The 19984-nt window shown below is 43.3% G+C and overlaps 2 protein-coding genes across 3 annotated transcripts; one reads left to right on the top strand and one right to left on the bottom strand.

Moving 5' to 3' along the window:
* Window positions 1–939: 939 nt before the first annotated feature.
* On the bottom strand, window positions 940–6956 carry TRIR (telomerase RNA component interacting RNase). Of its 2 annotated transcripts, none has more exons than XM_080991499.1 (3): window positions 6535–6956; window positions 4192–4315; window positions 940–3196 (listed from the first exon to the last, which is right to left on the bottom strand). In XM_080991499.1, the coding sequence occupies exons 1-2, from the start codon at window positions 6787–6789 to the stop codon at window positions 4193–4195; spliced, it is 378 nt and encodes a 125-aa protein (XP_080847625.1). In that variant the 5' UTR covers window positions 6790–6956; the 3' UTR covers window positions 940–3196; window position 4192. The 2 variants fall into 2 exon arrangements, with proteins under 2 accessions (XP_080847625.1, XP_080847624.1); XM_080991498.1 differs by having other exon boundaries at window positions 4192–4269; window positions 6535–6866.
* A 305-nt stretch (window positions 6957–7261) lies between these two features.
* GET3 (guided entry of tail-anchored proteins factor 3, ATPase) lies at window positions 7262–19547 on the top strand. The gene is made up of 7 exons (XM_080991484.1): window positions 7262–7584; window positions 8812–8959; window positions 10230–10378; window positions 11645–11795; window positions 12145–12252; window positions 17564–17761; window positions 18970–19547. Exons 1-7 carry the CDS (start codon window positions 7418–7420, stop codon window positions 19099–19101), a joined length of 1053 nt encoding a protein of 350 aa, XP_080847610.1. The 5' UTR covers window positions 7262–7417; the 3' UTR covers window positions 19102–19547.
* The last annotated feature ends 437 nt before the right edge of the window (window positions 19548–19984 follow it).

Raw genomic sequence — 19984 nt, forward strand, 5'->3', positions numbered from 1 at the left:
AGTGAATGAACAGTCTATGACTCTTGCCCTCTGGAAATATTCCCTAGCAAAGTGCAATTACACCTTCACCAGATGCATAAAGTTATCCTAAGCTAAAAAATATGTTTATATCCTGTACTTACTGTGAAGAGTTTAATTGTTTGCCTTTGTACATTGTTTGCCTTTCCCCCATTTTATCCTTGTAGCCCATTAAGCTGAAAGAAAGTGATTGGCCCATGGTCATCCAATGAGCTTCATGGTCAAATGGGGACTTGAATGTTCATCTTCCAAGCCCCAGGTCCAGCACTCTCAACCACTACATCACATTGGATTCCACATACATGTGATAGGAGAGGGAGAACTATTAGCAGTGTAGTTAGTCTAGTTTGTGCCTTTTAGAATTTCCTCCTATGTTAAAACTTAAATACATAAAATCATTAGTGAATATTCTCAAAGCAGTGATGAGTCACTAATGATTTTACATATATTAAGTTTTAATATAATTTTTAACGTCTCTTGCATTTTATATCCTAAACCCACTACCAATGTCTGTGTATAAAATTAAAAAGATGAGATAACACTTCTTGCATATGATCAAGTACTTTAGTCCACAAATGCACATACCACTAATATATTTGTTAAGTCTTCAAGGTGCCACATATTTACTGTTTTTGCTGCAACAGAGTAGCATGATTACCTCTGAAAGGTACTTACCCAGCCATAGGTTATACAGGCAACTCCCAATTTGCGCAGGGGTTGCGTTCTTGGCATTTGCACTCTTCAGAGAAGTGCGCATAAGCCCACCCTGTCCCCATTCCACCCTCCACTGGGTCCAAAACAACCCATCTGCTGGCCGTCACTTTTCAACTGACCACACGCAAAATGGTCACTACCTGTATAAGTAAAAATACCTTTTATCATAAAAAAGAAATAGAAAGGAAACAAGACAAAGCTAGCGAATCAATATCCACAACAGAATTTTATTTTAAAAAGCTAGTTGTAAGAATGATTATCAGTGCTCTAAGCCAGGTTGTGGAGGTCAAAAGCAATAAAGGAGTCTGCTCTAGTGTAGAACAAGGAAGCAAACTGCCACCACTTTATAACAGGTGTGTAACCAGATACCAGTGAAATATTTAACCCTTCCAAGTTGCTTCAGGCTTTAAACAGTAAAGTCTCATATATGACCACCCCGAGCCCCTTTCAGACACTACCTCAAACTGAATACAGCAAGTGGTGATGTCTTCCAGCCCTTTCCCCAATCTCTACCTATTCAGGTCTGAAATAGTGTTTGACATGCATACGGTCATATGTATGAAAGTTTCTGCCACATGATTAGGTTTCCTAATCACACTGAAGAGCCTACACACATATAGATGTACACACCCCTTCTAGATCTTCTGCTGAATAAAGGTCTGAACAGGACTCAAGTCGGCTGAGATTCCAGCAAGTGTACATAACTAATTAAACAAGAGTGTTGAGTTGTACCCAACAGAATCATTGAATTAGCAGAATGACTTCTGCTCACACCATGGAACTTCCACTCCCTTTCCTGCCTCTACCTCCCTTCCAAAATCTGCTTTGGGATTTCCCCCAAACATCCAAAGCAGATTTGGGGGTTGCAGACAGGATTCAATCCAGTATTTCCTCCACTTCCCATGTCCTACACAACAGTAATCGAGTATTCTGATTGGTAGAAAGCAGTGACCTTTTCCGCAGAGAGGGCATTTATATATAAAACATTTGGCCTAAAGGCTGTTCAATAACATAACACACACCCTTTAGGCCTCTCCTAGATGAGAATATAAAACTTCAGCTGGTTTTCCTTCAGCTTAAAAATCTTCTGCAAGTATGTTTTGCATTGAGCAGAAGTTGGGTATTTCATATCTGTTCTCTGACACAAAGCGCCTGTTCCATGAAAAGGAAATGGCACAAATAGAGTAAGATTCAAACATAAGCCCAACTGCACCCTCAACACAAAAACTGGGGGCTATAAATTATCCTAGAAAAGGTCTTGTTTGTATTCTCATTTCTTGACATTCCAACTGCTAAGAATGTACCCGAGGCCTTTCTATGAAGTTGTCATCCCCAGTTACTCTCAGTGACAGAACTCACATCACTGCAGAAACTATCTGAGTTTCAGCTTTAGTACACTACTTCACTGAAAGTATAAGGAGTCTAAATGGAGAATAAAAAAAGAGAAACATAGGCTCCCATGCACACAGCAAACAACTGCTAGACAAACAGCCTTTCTCAAAGAACTCTGGCCACAAAGCCCAGGACTGGAACAGAGGGGCTAGTTAAAGGCTAGAATCATGATATCTGGAAATTCCATTTGTCCCAGAGCACGTTTGTTGTAATTTTAGCCAATTTTTCTCCTAATATTGGGTTTAAGTGCAGACCAAGTTTCTACCTTCTTAGCTAGCAGATAGGCACAACATAATCCGCAGTGCTAAATTGGAGCATGCATAGCAGAAGGCAAGGAATGAGCTTAATCAGCAGCAACTGGAATTCAGAATAAAACCACATAACGCACTGTATTGTACAGTGAAATGGAGAGGAAAAAATAGAAGCAGAAATGCACCCACAGAATTGTCAGATACTAAGCATACCAAGGAACTCAGCACTGGTCACCTTTTCATCAAAGTGTTCTGGAATTACTGTTGTCTGCAATGCGGATTTGGAAATTGTGACCACATGTTAAGTTCATCTTCAACAGAAACAGATAACGCATTTGGCAAAACGGATCCATTTAGCTTATCCCATTGTGGAAACTTGAGGAGTACTGGAAGTGTTAAGCAAAGGTTTAATGCTAAAGATTTTGTGGGCATGGTATGTTGCCTGGTGATTCAGGGAAAGACATATCAGACCAATTCCACTATTTTGGGGATTACAAATTAAAAAATCCTGCAACTAAGTCAAAGTTCTTAGTTCTCAGAAGAAAGAAGATAACAATAAATGAACCAATGAAGGAGGCTCTAAATTCCCAGATATAAAAGCATGGCAAGTCACCTGCTGCCGTGGCAGCAGTCAGTCTGTGGGGCAGAGCTACTCTCCTTTGACGTTTTAAATAATTATGTACATCAGAGAAAGTCCAAGCTGGAGATGAGAGTTATTTCACCAAAGGTCGGGTTTTATCATCATCACTGCACTGGTGGGCTTTGTATTTTTTCACTTCAGCCATATATTTGGCCCACGCATCACCTTTACTTGTCAAAACCTACAAACAAAACAGGAGAGGCAAAAATGACATGTTACATATCTCAAATTATTTTATTCAGAAGCATACCATATACAGAAAACATTAACGCTCAAAAAACAATGGCATAAACCTAACCATCTAACTAGGAATCTGTGGGTTGTACTAGGAAGCCTCAGGTTCAAATTCTTGCTCAGCTATAAACCTCACAGTATGACACTGGGGTAGTCAACATCTCTTTAGTCTAACCTACCACATAATATTGTGAAGACAAAAGGAGGATAACCCCAGCTACTTGATCTGCCATTATCTCATTGGAATTAAAAGAACTGGGTCATAGTCAGTGCTGCTGTAACAGACGTTCCCATCTTCTCCTTTCCAGTCCTCACAAGGACCCTCTGCAGCAGATTTTGAAGGTGCATGCGAGAAGGATGGGAGTCCTATTATGCAAGAGGAACTCTGTAAATGCAGCATTTGAAACAACCCTCTTTACAAAAATGAAATAGACAGGGAAGCGTAACACTTAACTAGGAAATATCAGTTCTTCAGTTCACTTGACAAGCACCTTTCCTACTAAGGAAGAACACAAGCTTCCAGCTTCATTGCTATTATCACAACTGAAGCAGGAACAAGAAATAAAGTACTCTTCTGCTGCTCCTGTAGACCTATATAGCAGTTTTTCATTGAAGGGCTGCCACTGCCGTTATTGCAGAGTTCATATTCTTTCTGTGGGTTGTCTCTTTCTCTCTCCCTCCCCTCACATACACAAATTAAAGCAACCTGCCCCTGAGATTCTAGCAGAGGCCAAAAATCATTCTTCAGTTCTCCTACAAATTTTCTCGCACTCCAAAGATGGCCATTTCCCTAAAGATGGAAGGTCAACATCAGTGCCAAACTTAGATAGCATGAGGGAGAAGAATATTAGCTTCAACTTCCATTACTGCTGAAATGGAAGCAAAAGCATTGCTGCCCCATGGGCTGTCAAGCTGACATAAATGAGGTTCATGCTAACTTACCTCATCCTCTGTCTTTTGTTTCTTGGCTACCACTCCTGTCTTCAGGGCTAGCTTGCTGCCCCCTCTCCGCTTGCCCACCTGGGTGAAGGGACAGAAGACTGCAACCGTTATACGAGCCTGGGAGCTGCAAGGGGAATGTTGCCCACTATATAACGGTATAGGGAGTCCTTCAATTAGATCATCTTAGCTCGCCATCACACCTGTCAGTCAGTACAGAGCTGCCGAGCGTTACCTACACCGTTGTGCTAGGAGGGTAAAAGGGCACCTTAGCAGTGTTCACCAATACATCTGTACAGATTAGCCCAAACATTAAAAGACACATTTTATAAGAAAATGAAGTATTCTGAATGCTTTCCAGGCTCAATGTCCATTAGAAAATAGGATCAACACTGAACTTCCACTCACATTCCCCTAAAACATCACAACATACATGAAACTGTTTGATTTCCTAATAATTACAAGGACAATCAAGTTGGCAGAGTCAGTCTTATTCCTGTCTAGGGAGGGGCTGTGTGTGCTACTGTCATTCTATAAATCTGTATAATCTCCATAAAACAAAAATGGATTTCTAAGAGCAGCTCGAGGCTTAAGATATGAAATTTCAGCTTTCATTTTGAAAAAAACAAGCTTGAAAACAGATGGGGACCTTCCGCTAAAAACTAAGGAACAAGAGCAGGGTTTCAATGCCCACTATCAGAACCCTGCTCACATCCTGAAATTCCTGCAGTACATGCCCCCTATGCTCTTCCTATTCATAGCACCACTAATGCCATATGCCCAAACGTATGCTCCATTTCCAAGAATCCTCTATCTAGAGACTCCAGGTTTCATAAGACTGAAAGGGAAAAAATACTAATTTTGTTACTCTTAGCCTGCAATTCCATACACAATAACCTGGTATTAATTCCCATTGAACTCAACAGCTTATTTTTTAGTAAACACAGAGCACCGTGTTGTTATTCCATTCTGAGTAGCCTCCCCTTTTCTATAACAGGCTATGTTATTAATGCTAAACCAATAGAGAATACAGTCACATTTGCACTCTTCTCTATCCAGCTGCGAACCAAATAGCAGCTTATTTCAGAATTATCACACCAATACGGATGTTGAACGGATTTCATTCTGTTGTAAGAATGATACTATCTGTGCAGAAAAACTTCCATATGCTAGACAAAAAACCCATTTACTTGCAACAGCTGTTTAAAGCAGGGAAAACTCCTGGTTTGCTTTAAGAAAAAAGGCCTAGTTTATCTTAATACACCTCAGTTCCTTTGTTTTCATATAAGGCCTGTATCAGTCTCTGTATCAGGTGGTTCTCCAAAACACAGCTAAATCAAAGCATTATGTGGTGGTATTTTACTTGCAGTTCACAGGATGGCCTTCTAGATCTCCTACTTCCAATTTGAATCTATATTCCACACATCAGGATTGACACTTTAAGTTTCTCAGAAGGAGGCAATTATTTATTTTGCACCTTGCACTTTTATCTGTCCCAAGTTAAGATTCAGTAGGGTTTTTTTTAAAAAAAATTGTCATAATTTTGTTGGAGTATTTTGGCTGTGGCTACTGAATGGCTTTGATTTTTAGAAATGCACAGCAGCAGGTAGTTCCGTCATGGGGCAGGATTATTAAGAACCCCAAAAGGCAAGCTTGGAACTTAAAGTTCACCCACTTGGAAATAAGGCACGCTGAAATTAATGAGTTTTTGAGCAAATATGTTTATGGTCAGAGAATAAAAGGGATTTTGATGTTTACTTTATAGACTGAGATCAGGACTAGTTAAGTAAAAATAGCCTCCCAACATTTATTGGGGACAGCACTTATTCTAGAACTGCCTACTTAAAATCAATATGAACAAACCCAGCAAAACATTAACTTGCACAGCAATGACAGATGTCGACTATAGTATGCAACAGATATTTTTAAAAATTGCTTGCTGCATACTCCTATGCTATATATTACCGGGGCGAGGGAGATCAGCACTAAATTTATAACGTGAATTAAAGTGAGCTTTGAAAACCTTTGTCGAGAGCTCGGAGGAAGAAGAGAATTTAACAGTGCTCCTAGTAACATTATTCCGCTACCGTAACAGAAATACTGGGGGGAGGGGAAGAGAGAACATTTTACAGGGGTGAGGAAGTGCTTCACCCGTTGAACTTCTGCCTGCCAAGCACCTATTAAGGACACACGCGACCATGTCAGGAAAGGAGATGAAAACTGGCAGGCAGAAGGCGCCAGCCAGCGCCTCGGTCCTTTGGGGTCTGGGGAGGGCGGAGGCAGAAAGCGAAGAGGAGTAAGCCAAGGGACAGGGGAGGAGGGGGTGTCAGGGCCCGGATCCCTTACGAAGCTGAGGGCGCTCCCGCTCCGCTTCTTTTCCGGCGGCTCCTGTTCCCCGGGCGGCTCCGGCCGAGACTCCGTCTCTCTCTGCTTTTCGGCCCCCGCTTTCCCCGCTCCCGGTCCGCTCCTCCCTCCCGCGGCGGCGGCCTCTTCCATGCGCCGCTTGAAGAGCTCTAGGAAGGAGCCGTCGTTGGCGAACACGTTCACTCCGCCCGGCCCGGCCGCCTCGGAGCCTGGGCCCCTGCCTTGCGCCGCCGCCATCTTGCGCCGCCCTCCCTGCCTTGAGCGTACGCGCCCTGGAGCACGGTGGGGAGCGGTGACGACGCCGGCGCCGCAAAGCACGACGGGAGAGGCGACGTTGCTAGGCTGCTCACGCACGTCAAAAAAAAAAAAAAAGGAGAAGTATCGCAGAACGACAGGCCGCGTCCGCCCTGCGGGATACTGACAGGCCTTCTGAGCCAATCAAAAAAAGCAACGGGCCGCAGCCTTGGGGGGGGGGGGGAAATCGATGATGGAGTGAGCATTTTACCAATCAGAAACAGCGGGAGGCGGGCGTTTGGGGTGGGTGGGAGCTCCTTCAGAAAGCGGTTCAGGAGCCAATCAAGAAAGGAAACTGCCGGCCTATAGGCTGAGATAAGACAAGTGTGGGCAAGACCATATCAGCCGACTAGGAAGGGGTGCGATGACTGTGTTACTCAACCTTTTTGTGACGCACCGGTTTGAGCATCTTGTGTGATTGAAGGATCTGAAGAGCAGGGCGAGGTCGGGAAGAGTACTTGCGCGCCTTGCTTCCTGTTAATGAGCGAAGGCGCTGAGCGGGGACAACCAACCTGAATCTCCCTACAAGATGGTGTAGCTCTGCGTCTTGTCACGTGATTTTGGTTTCAAGATGGCGACGGCGGCGGCGGCATCTGGGTTGGCGACTGAGGCGGATGAGTTCGAGGACGCACCAGACGTGGAGCCGCTGGAGCCGACACTGAGTAACATCATCGAGCAGCGGAGCCTGAAATGGATTTTCGTCGGAGGGAAGGGTGGCGTTGGCAAGACCACCTGCAGGTGGGTTGGTCAGGGAGATGTCGTTGGGAAGGATGGCAGACATTGCCGCCTCCGCCTTTCTCTCTCCTTGGCAGCTGCTGCTGTGCCTTTTCAGGAGCTGTGTGACAGGCAGAAACCCAGCAAGCGCAGCTTTCATGCCGCTGAACCTCTGCTGGCAAAAGCTCTACCTGTTGAACGTCCGCATCTCATTAAGCTATGGAGAATAGTGACTTATTAGGCAAGCGAATTGTATGCACCTTCATGCCACTGTATGTAAATATCATGGCATTTGGGGCACCCTGCTTCAGATGCGAGACTGGATGAAACTGAGCAGAAGCATAGGGGTTGGGTGCCTTCCTTTTTCAGATTCATATTTTGACAGTGGTCATTTATGCCTTCTTAATCTCAAGACTAAGTATTTGAAGCTGCTTTTATGTGTGGTTGTCCTTGATGACTGAAAGCTTCATTTAGAGCAGAATGCATTTTCAGACAAATTCTGAAGAATGTAATTGTTCTGGTACTTGGACTGAACCCTCACTGCCTTCTAGGCATAGCTTTATCTTGTAAACCCCCAAATGGCTTGGATTAACTTAATTTGTATCTTGCCTACTTCCTTGTGCAACTCTGCCAACAATACCTTCTTGATTATATTAGCATTGCTGTTGTGGAATAACCTTGTAGTGGTAGGTTTCCCATTGTGCAATGCCTTTTCTTCATAAAGATTTTTAAAATTGTAGATCAGAACTTAAAACACTATTAGAGGCTATTAAATTTGGCTGGTGGGTGTGTGTGTGTGTGTTGGACTTTGATGTCTAGGGTTAAACCTTTTAAAGTGTGGGCTTTCAATATATTCTAGATTTACTTTGTGGTGACTCATAATAAACTCATTAATATATTATTTGGCCGGTTTTTTTGGCGGGGGGCGGAGGTAACCTGTCTTGAAAGAGAGGGGTATCACAAGTTAAATAGCTGAAGCTGTCATTCTGTGCACGCTTACTCAGGAGTGAGCTGTTTTGCTAAGCCAATATGCATATGATTTGGCTGCTTCTGAGTAGCTACTTGTCTGTGACAAGTAAGCACCTCCATAGAGAAGCAAAGTTGGAAGTCTTTGGATCATAATTTCTTAGGGTGGACAAATCCAAACAGACCTACTAAGACTGTGATAGCTGAAGAGCTTATGTTCTATGTTTGTATGTATTTCCTTTTGTGATGTTAATAACTGGACATTGCTTTACTTCCTGAATCTAGCTGCAGCCTGGCTGTGCAGCTGTCCAAAGTGCGGGAGAGTGTCCTCATCATCTCCACCGATCCTGCTCATAACATATCAGATGCTTTCGACCAGAAATTTTCCAAAGTCCCCACCAAAGTAAAGGGCTATGATAACCTTTTTGCCATGGTGAGTGTTCCTCTGAAGGGACTGGGTAGTATTGAGCAAAAAAACAAAAACGGTTCTTACTACATATAGGAAAAGATCAGGCAGGGGGTGAAAACATTCTTTTTTCTGATCTTGCTCTTTCACACTGAATAGATTATGATATGTAGCAATAAGGCAAGTAAACCAACTGAAGTTTTCCTCCAAAATGTCTGTGTCTTGGACTGTGAGGAGATGATCGTATATTTTGTTTAACTGGTTTCTCTTCGTTGTATTTTAAGTGATGTGACTAATGTAGTGGTTTGTAACCTCGAGAATTTATCTGTAACTTAGACTTGCATTCTATAAAATTATGAATGAAATAAATTCCATCAGCAGCAATATACATAAACAGCTAGTGTTTCATGGGCAAGTATCAAACTTACAGCAGCCTTTAGTAGAAACAGTTGAAAAAATATTTTCTATCAAATAACCTGTGATCAGCATAACATGTGACAATACATTGACACATACAAATAAATGCTTCCAAAACAAGACCCTCTGCATATGACACTTTGTATCTGTAAGTTGCAGGTTAGCACTAAGTCTGTGTGGGAAGTTGTAATGCCCACAGGAATTCACACTGGGCTATGAGAACACCCTAATTATTTGTTTCTTTTCAAACCAACATTTATCATAATCTTCAGGGAAGACAAATGTCAGGGAAATCTCCCCGACCTTTTTTTAAAAGGATTTTATATGCAATTACTATATAGTGGTATTTCTGGTTGCGAACGGGATCCATTCTGGAGGCCCATTCGCAACATGAACTCAACCCGCAGCGGTGAGTCTGCACATGCGCGGGTTGCAGTTCGCTGCTTCTGTGCATGTGCATGGCATCGTTTTGCGTGTCTGCGCATGCGCAAGTGTCAAAACCCGGAAGTACCCTAAATTTAGGGAAGTACCCTAAATTGTCCAATGTTGACAACAAATAGTGCTGATTGTATGCCTTTTACTGGATTTACATTTTCAAACATCTTGAGGTTATTTTCTTTTTCCTCCATGTATTCCGCAACGACAAGCATAAAAATAGCCTCAAATTACAAAGAAATCAGTTATTTGTGGTGTTACTTTTAATTGTGAGTTGACATGGTGAGCATTAGTTTGAAAGCCTCTTTGACTGGACATTGAAAGAATTGTTCTACAAATCGGGGGTTTTAGCTCTGTTTTAAACATCATGTTTCTTTTTGAATAGCTGAATGACTCTGCTTTTGTTTTATGAAAAGTGGTGCTGATCCTTCTATTTATTTCTCAGGAGATTGATCCCAGCCTAGGTGTGGCTGAACTTCCAGATGAGTTCTTTGAGGAGGATAACATGCTGAGTATGGGCAAGAAGATGATGCAAGAGGCTATGAGTGCCTTTCCTGGCATTGATGAGGCCATGAGCTACGCAGAAGTTATGCGGTAAGAACTGTGGCCTGGATCATCAAGCCTTCTAACGTTTTCTAGCCTGTGGGAGGCTTATTTATTTATTATTTCATAAAATTTATACACCGCTTGATTGTGGGTTAAAAAACAAACAAACCTCAAAGCGGTTTTTGGGTTGAGAAGCAGAAGACCAGACTTCAAAGGTATTTTACTGTGTTCACCATTACGAAGTTTGGGTTAGCCAGAGGTATCCCAAGCCTAATGGTTTAGCCATTAGGATAGTCCAGCATAGTAACTGAGTATGCTTTGCACAAGGCCAGAGTTATTATATTATTTGTGATTTGTATCCAACTAAGTAGGCTTCCTGTAATAATAAAATAATAATAGTAGTAATAATAGTAATAATAATTTAATTTATTTATATGCTGTCCATCTGACTTGGCTTACCCCAGCCACTCTGGGTGGCTTCCAACAAATATAAAAGCGCAATAAAACATTAAATACTTTACTATACAGGGCCAGTGTTAGAAACAGAGATACGAAAGCTGGGAGCTAAATGGCACCTTAAACCTAGGTTATGGGCACAACAACAGAATGTGTGATACCTTCGGGTATAGGGCGGTATAGAAAATAAATAATAATAATACTACACTTTTTAAATAACAGAAATACAAATCTGAAAATGAATGAACTGCAGCTAAAGTATTATGTTCATTTTTCCCATGATCTAGTCCTTCCCCTGCCCATCCCTCTAATATTATTAAGAGGGTCTCTTCTCCAGTCTTCGAAGAGTAGCTGGAAGTGGGAAGGCTGAAAAAGGTCCTCCTTTCCTTCTACTCTTTAGTTTTAATCTGAAATCTTAGGCGCGGTATTGCACCCAGAGCTCAGAAACTGCTCACCCTAATGAAATCCCTGTCGCAAAATGTGCCTAGAACAATGGGAGTTTTGAACACTGTATGGGGCTGACTTCTTGTTGTTTAAATAAGTAGGCTCACCTAAGTTAGCCATGACCATTAATTTAAATGGCTCTAATCGTGAGTATGGCTAATGTTGGATTCAACCTTTTGTGATTTATGCGTCATTTTTTGTACTGGACAAATTTGTGCACCAAAGTTCCATAACATCCATTGTTGCATGATATGGATTCCACATACAAAGTTTTCGTTCACAGAGCAAAGAAAGCACTAGCATTAAGTGAACCTTAGAGTGTACTGTATATGTATGCTGGGGAAGGTTAGTATAAAGAAAGAGGTGACTATTTCTAACTGCTCCAGCTGATGGTTCTTTCTCTGGCCTGCACAGGTTGGTGAAAGGGATGAATTTCTCCGTGGTAGTGTTTGACACAGCACCCACTGGGCACACACTACGGTTGCTCAATTTCCCCACCATCGTGGAGCGGGGGCTAGGCCGCTTGATGCAGATAAAGAACCAGATCAGTCCCTTCATATCACAGGTAAAATGGGAGAGGAGCCAGAAAAATGAGGCGTTCCTGGAAAAAAGACCATGCCAGACATCTTTTTAAAAATTTCCACCATGTGGCACTTTGCAAGCTTTTGCATGGACCCCAGTATTATTCTTGCAACACTCAGGAGCAACATGAAATAATCTATTTGATTTGTTGGGTTGCTTGCAGGACACAGTTGCACTTATTGCTCTTGGAGTATTGGGCTTTGTCACTCTGAGTTGAGCTGATAAGCAGGTTTTGCTTATTCCCTCCTCTGTTGCTTGCAGGACATGTAGGGGTGACTTGTTGTCTCTTAATAGAAATCTCTCATTGCAACTCCCTCTCTGTTATTCACTAGATGTGCAACATGCTTGGCCTGGGAGACATGAATGCTGACCAGCTGGCCTCCAAGCTGGAGGAGACCCTCCCTGTCATCCGCTCAGTCAGTGAGCAGTTCAAGGATCCGGCAAGTATTCTGCAGAGATGAGGGGTTTGGGGGGGTGATGCTTCACCCTTGGCAAAGGTGAATTTGGAATGTATAGTAAGATGAAACATGCTTACATTTGTGACTGCTTCATTAGATTTAACATTAATTAATTCAGTTAGCTATTTTTATATACTTGTTTTTTTATAATTTTGCAAAACTTTTAAAATTGTCTTCTCAAATGTAATATTCATTTTCAGTCCATTCAATAGTTGCAGTCTTCCAGGTGATATTAGTTCATTAGAATGATCAGGCTAAAGATGACTTCTCTCATAGCATAATATTCTATCAAGTAATGAAAAAGAACACTGAAATGTAGCTGGTTAAATGTTTGGAAGTAGCCAGAGATCAATTTCTGCTTAGTTCATTCCATGAAACGGCAACAAGGTCAGGTCAGGTCAAAATGAATGTTGTTTAAATCTAGACAGGGACCATGTTTGCATGTAATGATAAGCCAGACTTTCTTCCATTCTGTGTGCATGATAAACAGATTGAAGACTTGGCTTCCTTCCTACATCTGAACCAGGAATCATGGTTTGTTGCTCTCTAATAAGCCATGATCAGCAAGTCAGCAACAAACTATGTTCCATGATAGGGTGACTTGAGTTTCTCTCACATAGGCTGGGCATATTTGTGTTCCAGTCGTGACAACAAGGTAACAAACAAACAAACAAACAAACAGAGTTCACCCATTACTACAGAATCTCATCCTTTGTATTTATAGAATCATAGAATTGTAGAGCTGGAAGGGATCCCGAGTCATCCAGTCCAACGTCCTGCAATACAGGAATTTCCGCTAAAGTATCCATGACAGATGACTGTCCAGCCTCTGTTTTAAAACCTCCAGTGAAGGAGAGTCCACCACCTTCCAGTGGAAAGTTCTTCCTGATGTTTAGTCGGAATCTCCTTTCTTGTAACTTGAATCCATTGCTCCATCTTCCATGTGACAGCCCTTTACATATTTGAAGATGTAAATGATATTATGATATATGGTAGTATGTCTCCGGTGCTAAATTTATCTAGAGGCCTCTGTGTTGCCACCCACAACTATTCTGTGGGAGAGTTTGCCCCTTTCCGGCTTTTTGGACTCTATACCCTCTTTAATGTGCAGAGCATGACCACTTCCAGTATACCCTTTCCTGTCCTCCTTATAGAATTTGAATTCTAAGATAACCACATCTCACTGGTTGTCTCCATTCAACCGGGTTTCCATTATGCCAACAACACATATGCTCTCTCTTTAAGCTCACAAATTTTGGCTCTTCCTGCAAGGAGCTTATAATACAATTTTGACAGTAGGGGGAGTCCGTGCATGACTGCAAGCAAATGTAGTAAACTTAAGTTTTATTTGTAGAGCAGGGTTATCGCTTGGTAATCCTTATTTACTGTCATTGTCCATTTGGCGTGTAGTTTGCTTGCCTCCAAAGTTCAGATGTCACAATAACCTAGGTTCTGGCATATTTTGCAGCAGGAGCAGGGAAGGTGTGGAGCAATAAATATGCATGCTGCATATTTTGATTAAACCATAGTTTGTTCTAATATAATGTTCAAACCAGGCCAGGGCATCCAGATACTTTTCCTGATCTTTCCAATTGTAGCAGCAATCTATTTGAAAATAGAATCTTCCAGTTAGAGTGAAGTTGCTATGTGCCAAAAAGAATGAGACCTGAAGTGGGGATTTTCTGACCCAACTTGGATTGGGGCTGGATCAGGAAGACCTTGGGGGGGGGGAGCATGTCACATACACAAGTCTCCACAGCACTGATAAGTCTACATTTTGCAAGTGTTTTCCATTCATGGCAGCTCCTCTGCTAATGTACATTTACACTGACAGGAAACAGCTGGTACTGGCTGGAGTGATTTTTGGAATTGCTGGGGGTGAGGAGTTCAACTTTGGTACAGTCGTACCTCAGAGGTCGAACGCCTTGCGAGATGAACATTTTGGCTCCCGAACTCTGCAAACCCAGAAGTGATTGTTTCAGTTTGCGAATGTTCTTTGGAACCCAAATGTCTGTCACAGCTTCTGATTGGCTGCAGGAGCTTCCTGCAGCCAATTAGAAGCTGTACCTTGATTCCAGAAGATTTTGAAAGTCAAGCGGACTTCCAGCACGGATTCTGTTCGACTTCCAAGGTACAACTGTATTAGCATATTACAAGCATATTATTAAGCCCCAGCGGCGTAGCGTGGGTTGTCAGCACCCGGGGCAAGGCAAGTAATTTGCGCCCCCTAACCCCTAACCTGCCGCCGCTGCCAGCTTCTTCTTGCTGCTGCCTGGGCTGGGCTGGTGTGGTTCTCACCCGCGCTCAGCGCTGCGCTGGGCGGCCGCTGCACTGTCCCTCCCCCAGATAGTCCCTCGCTCTCTCTCCGCACCGCACGCCTGGCACCCACCCCCTCCACAGTGGGCGGCGACCCAGCGGCTCGGATCGGATTCGCACAGCCAGCACTGCAGTGAGAGAGAGTGAGTGAGCCAGGTAGGGGCAGAGAGCTGCGAGTGCGAGTGCCCCCCCAGATGTTGCGCCCGGTGCGGCCGGCCCCCCCTGCACCCCCCACGCTACGCCACTGTTAAGCCCACAGTCTGCTTCATTTAGATCCTGGGAGACCAGGATCAGTCAGTCAGTCAGTCACCCTGGTGGTATTTTTTTTTTTGCAGGGTATGTGCTTTGTTTTCTGACTTTGGGTTGCTGAGGAATTGGCTATAGTTTCAGAGGGAAACCTAAAGAGATAGAAACATAAATCTTAAACAGTTGTTCAACTTGTGAATCTCAGCTATTGGAAGCTATTGCATACTATTACTACACTGGTTCTTGTGCATTCTTATGTGACCAATGTGCTCCACGGCTGCTATAACAGCTGATATGGTAAAGGAGCAGGAATGAAGGGATTGCATGCCTCCTGGCTCTCTTTTTGCCCCAAAGGCATAGAAGAACATTGTGTTTCTCTTGCAAAATGTTGCAAATCTCATTGTGTTGTAAACTGCTCTAGTTATACCCCTGTGAACATTACACTTTCTTACTAGACTCTTGGTCAGAGTAATTTTTTTTTTTAAATTAAACTTTATAACATTTAATAAAGGAAGTGAAGTAAAAATCGGGACAAAATGAGAAGCGGTGGGTAGCGGGGTCACATTTTTTCTAGCTTAGAGGAATAATAATAATAAAGCTTTGTCTCCCAGCTGTTAGCTGAACAAACTTTCACCATTGGCCATATGGGCAGGTAGGGAGTTGTCGACAACAGATGAGTTATTTGATGCAGGAATGCTGCATTGGATCTTCATGTTTTGACTGAAGGATAGAATAGGCCAGCAGGCATCTCTAGTAATAGAAGCGTTCCTTAACTTTTGAAAACATTATTTGCAAATCCAGGTGTGGCTATAATTGTCAGGACTTTTGCCTGCCACCCACCCTATTTCTAGTTGCTTGGAATGTATCTTGTAAAGATGGGCAAGGGTTTTGAAGGAAACGGGATGGGACATGACTTTAGGGAGCTATTTGAGGTGGGCATGTCAGCCTTGTCCTTTGTATTGTTTGCACGTTAGAGTAGTTAAAGGCTGGGTTTCTGCATTTAATTGTCCATTTTGCTATTGCGAGTGTGGGTGTTCCTTAGGCAAAGTATTGTGACCAAGTCTAGCAACAATCGGGCAGAGACAATGAATTTAACCGTGCAACTAGCCACTTCGCTGGTCACCTCAAGTGAGTGATTGCCTTAAATGGCCAGGTGAATTTCCAGTCTTCTACTGGAGACTGGGGTCAGGATTCAGCTAATAAGTCCCACAAGTGGAAGCCCTAACAAATATTTGCCCTAATTCAACAGGGCTCCCCCCCCCCCTTTGCAGCCCCAGAATTGCACATGGGGTGGAGAGAGAGGGGATTGTTCTGTCTGGCAGGCTGAAATGCTTGAGCTGGCAAAACATTTGCCATAGAGCTGCGTTGAATTCCTCCCTGTGTGCTATGGGTTGCTCCTGCCTTTAAGCTAAAACTCTTAAGGCTGGAAGAAGAGGCAGCCTCATAAACATATTCTAGTCACTCTTCGTTCCTTTCTGTCCTTCTAGCAGGTGGAGGAACTGAAAGAATATTGGGGCTAGCAGCCTCTTTGGGTGCTTTCCCCCTTTGTCTGGCTCCTGGTGGAGCTGCACTGGCTCCCGGTGGAGTACAGGATCAGGTTTAAGGTGCTGGTTTTAACCCTTAAAGCCCTATACGGCCTAGGACCCTCGTACCTACGGGACCATCTCTCCTGGTATGTCCCACAGAGGACCTTACGGTCTGTAAATAACAACACCCTGAAGATTCTGGGCCCCAGGGAGATTAGACTGGCCTCGACCAGAGCCAGGGCCTTTTGGGCTGTGGCCCCAGCCTAGTGGGACGCTCTCACAAGAGACCATGGCCCTGCAAGATTTTACATCCTTCCGCAGGGCCTGCAAGATGGAGCTGTTCCACCAGGCCTTTGGTCAGGGTTCAGTCTGACTCATTTTCTCTTTGTATAAGAACAAGCACGAAGGAGGTTTCCCAGCCCGCTCACAGGTCCTTATAATATCAGTGGAAACAGTTGGTCCTGGCGAGTATTAACCGCTTTCAATTTTAACCTGAGGGTTGTCATTTGTCCAGTTTTAATTTTAATTTATTTGAATTAATTTTGGGATGCATTTTAATCAACTGATTGCTTGTTTTTATGCATATTGTATTATTTATATGATGTTAGCTGCTCTGTGCCCGGCTCTAACTGGGGAGGGCGGGGTACAAATAAAAAGCTGTTGTTATTATTATTATTATCTGAGCTAAGAAACAAGGCAGGGTGCATAAGTGCTGTGTCTCCTTCTTCTGTGCCTATCCTAGATAAGCAAGGAAGTTACCAGCTGCCCAAGTGCCCTACACTAGACACTGCAGCCATTCTTCTCGACCATGCTGGTGAAAGGATAGTTCCAGATTCTGTAGACGTGATCTGTGTGCCTTCTGAACTTAACTGGAAAAGATGGGATTGCAATGGCTGATCCCCTGTACCCAGAGATAGACGTGACACATGGTGTGGACTATGCGAACAGGTGTTCAGGTGGCAGATAACCTGAGGACAAGTGGCCATATTGCTTCCTGAGGGGCAACAGCTTTTGTTGCTTTGCCCTCTGGCCTTATTCCTCTAAAAAAACCATGGTGGTGGAAGGAATGTAGAAGCTGAGAATTTAAGGTGGAAACAGGGACTGTGGGGGAGACAGCAGCACACAGGTGGCTCCCAGGGATGGGAGACCAGCTCCTACAATTTTATTTGCAGTTGTGAACTAATGGCACTTTATCCCCTCCCCAGGAACAAACAACATTCATCTGTGTTTGTATTGCCGAGTTCCTGTCCCTGTATGAAACAGAGCGGCTCATCCAGGAGTTGGCCAAGTGCAAGATCGACACCCACAATATCATAGTCAATCAGTTGGTCTTCCCTGACCCAGAGAAGCCCTGCAAGATGTGTGAGGCCCGGCACAAAATCCAGTCCAAATACCTTGACCAGGTATGGCTAGAGACTGTTCAGATTTTTCAGTGTCCATTTTGGGGAAGTGGCAGCAGTCAGGCACCAATCTAAGCCTGGGGATCTGCTTTATATTGATTTAGCCCACTGGTCCATCTTGTCTGATCCTAATATTGTCTACTTGGACTGTTAAGGTCTCTGAGTTGCATACCTAACTTTATAACTCCCAGCCCTTTTGGTCAATACTACTTTAAACTTCTGAATGGTTGAAGTTTGCTATTCTACTTTTACCTTCAGCTTCAGAATTCCTGTCTCCCAGCATTCCCCTTTCCATTGCCACGGCAAGTGTTTAGCTTTTCTAGAGGGGTGCAAATATCCAAGTGAACAGTAGCCACTGGCAGTTTAAGAAATGGGTCCTGCAACTGGCTTGCTGTAGAAGGCAGGAAGCGGGTCTCCTCCATATGTGCTGCTCTTTGTGGAATCTGGCCTTCAGGTGGAAATGTGGAATTTTTCTCTTCTATAACTTTTATCTCTGTTCAGTCCAACCTCACTATTATTATTCTTTGAAAATGAAAGGGAATGTTTACTAGTAAACTGAGTAGTTTTTGTCCAGGGAAAATATGCAGACCTTCCCCAATGCCTCCACAGACAGGCTTCACTTTTCTCTGCCATTTTGTTGCTTCTGCTTCTTCTGTATTCCATTTTGCTTTTTCTACACTCTCCTTTTCTTTCCCTTTGAATGATCTTTGCAGCCTTTGTATCCATCCACCTCTTTCTAACCATGGTATCCTTTTTCTGTGACTTCCACCCTTGCTATCTCTTCATTCATTACTCAGCCTGAAAAGTTGTGGGGATGTTTTATACATTTTTCTTGGGCCAAAACCTCCATTTCCCACTCCAGTTGTCCTATTGCCTCTTCAGTACTATGTACTCTGTTTTTCTTTCTGCCACTTGTGCCTTTTCCATGTGTCCTTCCTTTCTTCACTCAGTAAACCAAGGGATGGTTAATCTGTACCAGGTCTTCCAAGGGCCCAGCTGTAAAGCTGTTCAAAATTAGTTTAAGATTGCCATTAGACTGCAAGAGGATTACTTTTCTTAGTGCTGTTGCGAAGAGGGTCTTCCAAAGTCAACAGAGCACACTTTCCAACCAAGCAGGGAACTGCTGCTGAGATTCTTCCATCTTGATTCCAAATAAGAAGTTTGTAATTGTTAGATGCTCCTTTTGATTTGTCTTTCTTTTCCTCCTCCAGATGGAAGACCTCTATGAAGACTTTCACATTGTAAAGCTGCCACTCTTGCCCCATGAAGTGCGAGGGGCTGATAAAGTCAACACCTTTTCAAGTCTGCTACTGGAGCCCTACAAGCCACCCAGTGCAAAATGAAACCCCTATGGACTGGCTCCCACTGATATCCCCTCTGTACCATTCCGTGCTTGCCCTTTCCCACCCCTTATCTGCTGGAACTCCTCCCCTTCCAGCAGCCTCTCTTCTATAGAAATTGTGTAGTTGAGAGGCTTGTGGTGGGGTTGGAAGAGGCAGAATTTGGTGTTCCCACTTGTTTCTGCCCTAATCCTGTTACTTAACATCTTGGAACATCCCAAAAGTGATCTACACCTTACATCCCTTCTCCTCACTTAACCAGCTAGCTAATTTAAACTTGGGTCACTTTTTGTTTCTCTTCCACTCTGACTTCTCCCTGGATCATGTCTCCAGCCATTCTGGCTGGAGTCCTAAGTCAGGTGCTATGATGACACAGAGACTGACATTCTTGCAGCATTAAGGCCATCCGTGCTAATGGGAAGTATGTAAATAAACTGTAAGGGAAAGTAGTTTGCTGTTTTTCATCTATCAGGCTGCCACTTTAATTTATGCTGGGGAATTTTCAGCAGGGGACAGTTTCATGTTCTGCAAGGGAAACTCAGAAGCATCTTGAAAATCTCCTGCTTAAGGTTGTGAAATGGGTCCAGAAAGCAAATACAGTCTCACAAACAGGGATTGGAATAGAGATGTGGCGGTTGAAAAATATGCCCCTCTATGCTTTCTGAGCATATATATACATTCTAGTCCCCTGGAGTGTCAGTACTATCATAGCATATATGGTCCAAAGTGTGTGTATGTGTGTATATAGAGCAGTCTATGGCAGAGACAAAATTCTCCTAAGGGAAGGACTGTGACTCAATAGTAGAGCATCATTTTTGCATGGAGAAAGTACTAGGTTCGTTCCCCAGTATCCCCAGGTTGGGTTGGAAGATCTCTCTGAAATCCT

This window comes from Podarcis pityusensis, assembly GCF_964106645.2.
Source record: "Podarcis pityusensis genome assembly, chromosome: 2".
NCBI lineage: Eukaryota > Metazoa > Chordata > Lepidosauria > Squamata > Lacertidae > Podarcis > Podarcis pityusensis.